Source organism: Triticum dicoccoides, chromosome 1B (genome assembly GCF_002162155.2).
Source record: "Triticum dicoccoides isolate Atlit2015 ecotype Zavitan chromosome 1B, WEW_v2.0, whole genome shotgun sequence".
Lineage (NCBI taxonomy): Eukaryota > Viridiplantae > Streptophyta > Magnoliopsida > Poales > Poaceae > Triticum > Triticum dicoccoides.
The window spans coordinates 591,635,175-591,638,308 of NC_041381.1; the positions used below are offsets into that span (position 1 = coordinate 591,635,175).

Consider the following 3,134-nt stretch of genomic DNA (forward strand, 5'->3'; position numbering starts at 1 on the left):
TAACACGTATGGATGCAATTTACTATATGTTTTCTTATCATCTTAAGTATTAAGTCAAAAATGTATCCCCCTCTAAGATTAGAGAGGCAGATCTCTTGATCTATTGCATCTAACGTTCAAGATCCCTCCTTGCAAAAACAAAAACAGAAGGCAAAAATCGAATGTACCTAAAAAGGACGGGGCTATCATCCTACTGCAGAAAAGAGCACCCACTCATCCAAAAGTCATGACTCATCCAAAAGTAGCAATCACCAATAAACACGGTCAGGACTGTGTGAAACATGCAATGCACATAATTTCACAGCTTTCAAACATTAGCAAGCACCAACACACAAAGAGAACTTTAGGAAGCATGCAGCAGTGCAGCACACAATCAATAGCAACAGGGAAGCCGGCTTCGCGGGATACACATCCTACGATCACGTCTTTTACAGCTGACAATAGCCCAATTTACATTTCCCAGTACTGAGTTATTATTATAAAAGAATGGTCATAGTTGACAATATATCCTCCATTTTCTAAGAGAACAATTTTGCTCAATCGAGCCGTAACCAGTTAGAAACACACACAAAAATGATTTTCTTAGGTACATTTTGTGGAGAACATAACGCTTAGGGACACAATTTACCACTCCCCCCGTCCGGAAATACTTGTCGGAGAAATGGATGTATCCAGACGTATTTTAGTTCTAGATGCATGTATTTTTATTCTTTTCTCCAACAAGTATTTCCAGACGGAGGGACTATATGTATTCTTATCACATTAAATCAGATGCAACCCCCTCTAAAACTAGAGGGGCAGTTCTCTTGACCTATTGCATCCAAAGTACACAATTCCTCCTTGCAAGAACAAAAACAAAAGGCAAAAATCGAATGTACTACCGCCGACCAGTACGTCAAAAAACAACAAGCTATCATCCTGCTGCAGAAAAGAGTATCCACTCATGAGTACTCATCCAAGCAGCAACAAACAGAATCAGGACTGTGTGAAACATGCAATGCACATAATTTCACAGCTTTCGAACAGTAGCGAGCACCAACAACACAATCAGGACTTTAGAAAGCATGCGGCAGTGCAGCACAATCGATAGCAACAGCAGGGAATCCGGATACAAAGCCGGTGAGAGCCGCACCTCTTCCCCCACAGGAGACAGCTGGTAAGCCCCATCGTCGTGCCCACCGAAGCCGCCGCCGCCATAGCCGCCGTCCAGGCCCCCGTCATCCGCCAGGCTGCCGCCGAGCTCCAGCCCCTCCAGCGGCGCCTTGCCGAAGAAGGAATACTGCCCCGAGTCGAAGCGCGAGTTCTCTGCAGAGGAAGCAAAAAAAAAAAACATAAATCTCCATTGGTGCCACGCGAGGAGGAGAGAATCTGCCCGGACCGCCCGCGAGGGACGCGAAATTCAGCAGAGGCACGCGAAGATGCGTCGTGCGTGGCACAAATTCGACGATGAGACCAAGCGGATCAAACTCAACTAACTACAGCACACCGGAACATCACTGGGCAGCGGGAGGAACCAGTCACCTGCGGTGGAAGTCGACGAGGAGGAGGCGCCACCGCCGCCGCCGCCGGCGTCCGCCCGGAGGCCCCTCATGGCAGGCAGGGGGCGGGCGGCGCTGCTAGGGTTTGGATTCCGGGGGCGGGCACGCGCTTGGGTTTTGGATCTGGGGGAGCTGCGAGGCGGAGAGGGGTACAGCCGAGGGAGGAAAGCTCGCTCAGTAGACGCGCCTTGGCTGCTTTACTTCCCTTCGCTTCTCTCCTGGCCTTGGACTCGACAATAACAAAAAATATAAGCCGAAAATGATAGTTCCAGCATTATTTATATTTATTTTTATTGATAGATAGATAGAGATATTGATATGATATATGGCGTGCTGGTGTGGACAAAGGAACCGCTGGATGGCACCAGAAAAAACTGACGGGGTGATCACAGTGATGAGAGGAGACTTTGGCTTGGCTTGGCGTGTGTGCTACTCCACCTGCCCCTTTTATGGCTCCTTTCTGCGCGTTGATGCGGCGATGTACCTCATGCCACTCGTTTATGATCATTTGCCACGCTAATGGCGCCCTTTCTGTTGATAACAACTGGCGGAGCAGGACGGTACTGTTCTATTGGCCCAGGGCTAGGTGTGTAGTATGGTTGTAGAAAAGGTTTTGCTGAGCATATATTCCCAAAGCAAAACTTATAGAGCATGGTCTCACATGCACCAATCATCGTCATCATTTGTGTTGTTGGATCAAAGCAGGGCCTGTTCGGAAAAGTGGCGACCTTGGATGAACTTTTGCAGAAATTTGGTGCCCTTGCGAATTTGGAATTATTTAGTCGTGTGTACAAGTGAGTTTAAGTTGCTAGGAGAAACTCGAAGGAAGTTGCTCTCGCGCTCTCTGCGCTGAAAATTATGAAAACCACAAAAGACAACGCTCTAGTTGAGTCTCTCTCAGTATCTCCCCGCTTTCTTATCTCGTCATCCACGGTCCCCAGATCTAGTGATAGTGGTACCATCACCATGCCCAACCATCCCTACCATTCGACCATCTCTCTCTCTCCCTCTCTCTCTCTCTCTCTTTGTGTGTGTGTGTGTGATAGTGGTACCATCAGCCTGAACTTGCCATCGGACACACATCAATTCCTTTTAGACCTATAGTATTTTAAAAACCATTTGAAACTGCTGAGCTATGAGGTTCGATCCTCTTGAAATATTGTTTAGCCAAAATAACGTTTTGGCCCGTTTAGCCGCCCGTCGCCGTCGTGATGGATCTATCGGAGCCCATCACGAGGTTCGTCGCCATGACGGACCCGAAGGAGTCAAACCACAAGAGCAGCACATGAAGGAGAGGGCGAAGAAGAAGGGCAAACGACCGTTCAAGCCGAAGCTCCTCCTGCACAGCGGATCATCATGTCGGTGCTGCCCTGGCCCGCCCAGTACAAGAAGTCGTACTACTTTGCCGCTAGCAGTACAGTTAGCCCGACACACAACAATCGTTGCAACACTCTGTCGCCTCCTTTAATTCTAGCCATCCTCCGCCATACATCATTGACTTCAACAGTTACTACGTGTTCACCGAGTTGTTGATGCTTGTCCGGTCATGATTTCCGTCTGAGGACCCTCATCCAGCGATATTCCGTCACTGTCTTG

The 3,134-nt window shown here is 48.4% G+C and overlaps 1 protein-coding gene across 1 annotated transcript in view; it reads right to left on the reverse strand.

Annotated features, from left to right (window-relative positions):
* LOC119348954 (protein PAT1 homolog 1-like) overlaps positions 1-1,728 on the reverse strand; it is a 6,700-nt gene extending 4,972 nt beyond the window's left edge. Inside the window, exons 1-2 of the mRNA XM_037616962.1 lie at positions 1,522-1,728; positions 1,133-1,305 (exon numbers count right to left, since the gene is read on the reverse strand). Of these exons, the coding sequence (XP_037472859.1) occupies positions 1,133-1,305; positions 1,522-1,591 (243 nt within the window). The 5' untranslated portion in view covers positions 1,592-1,728. The remainder of the gene's footprint in view (positions 1-1,132; positions 1,306-1,521) is intronic.
* Between the last annotated feature and the right edge of the window lie 1,406 nt (positions 1,729-3,134).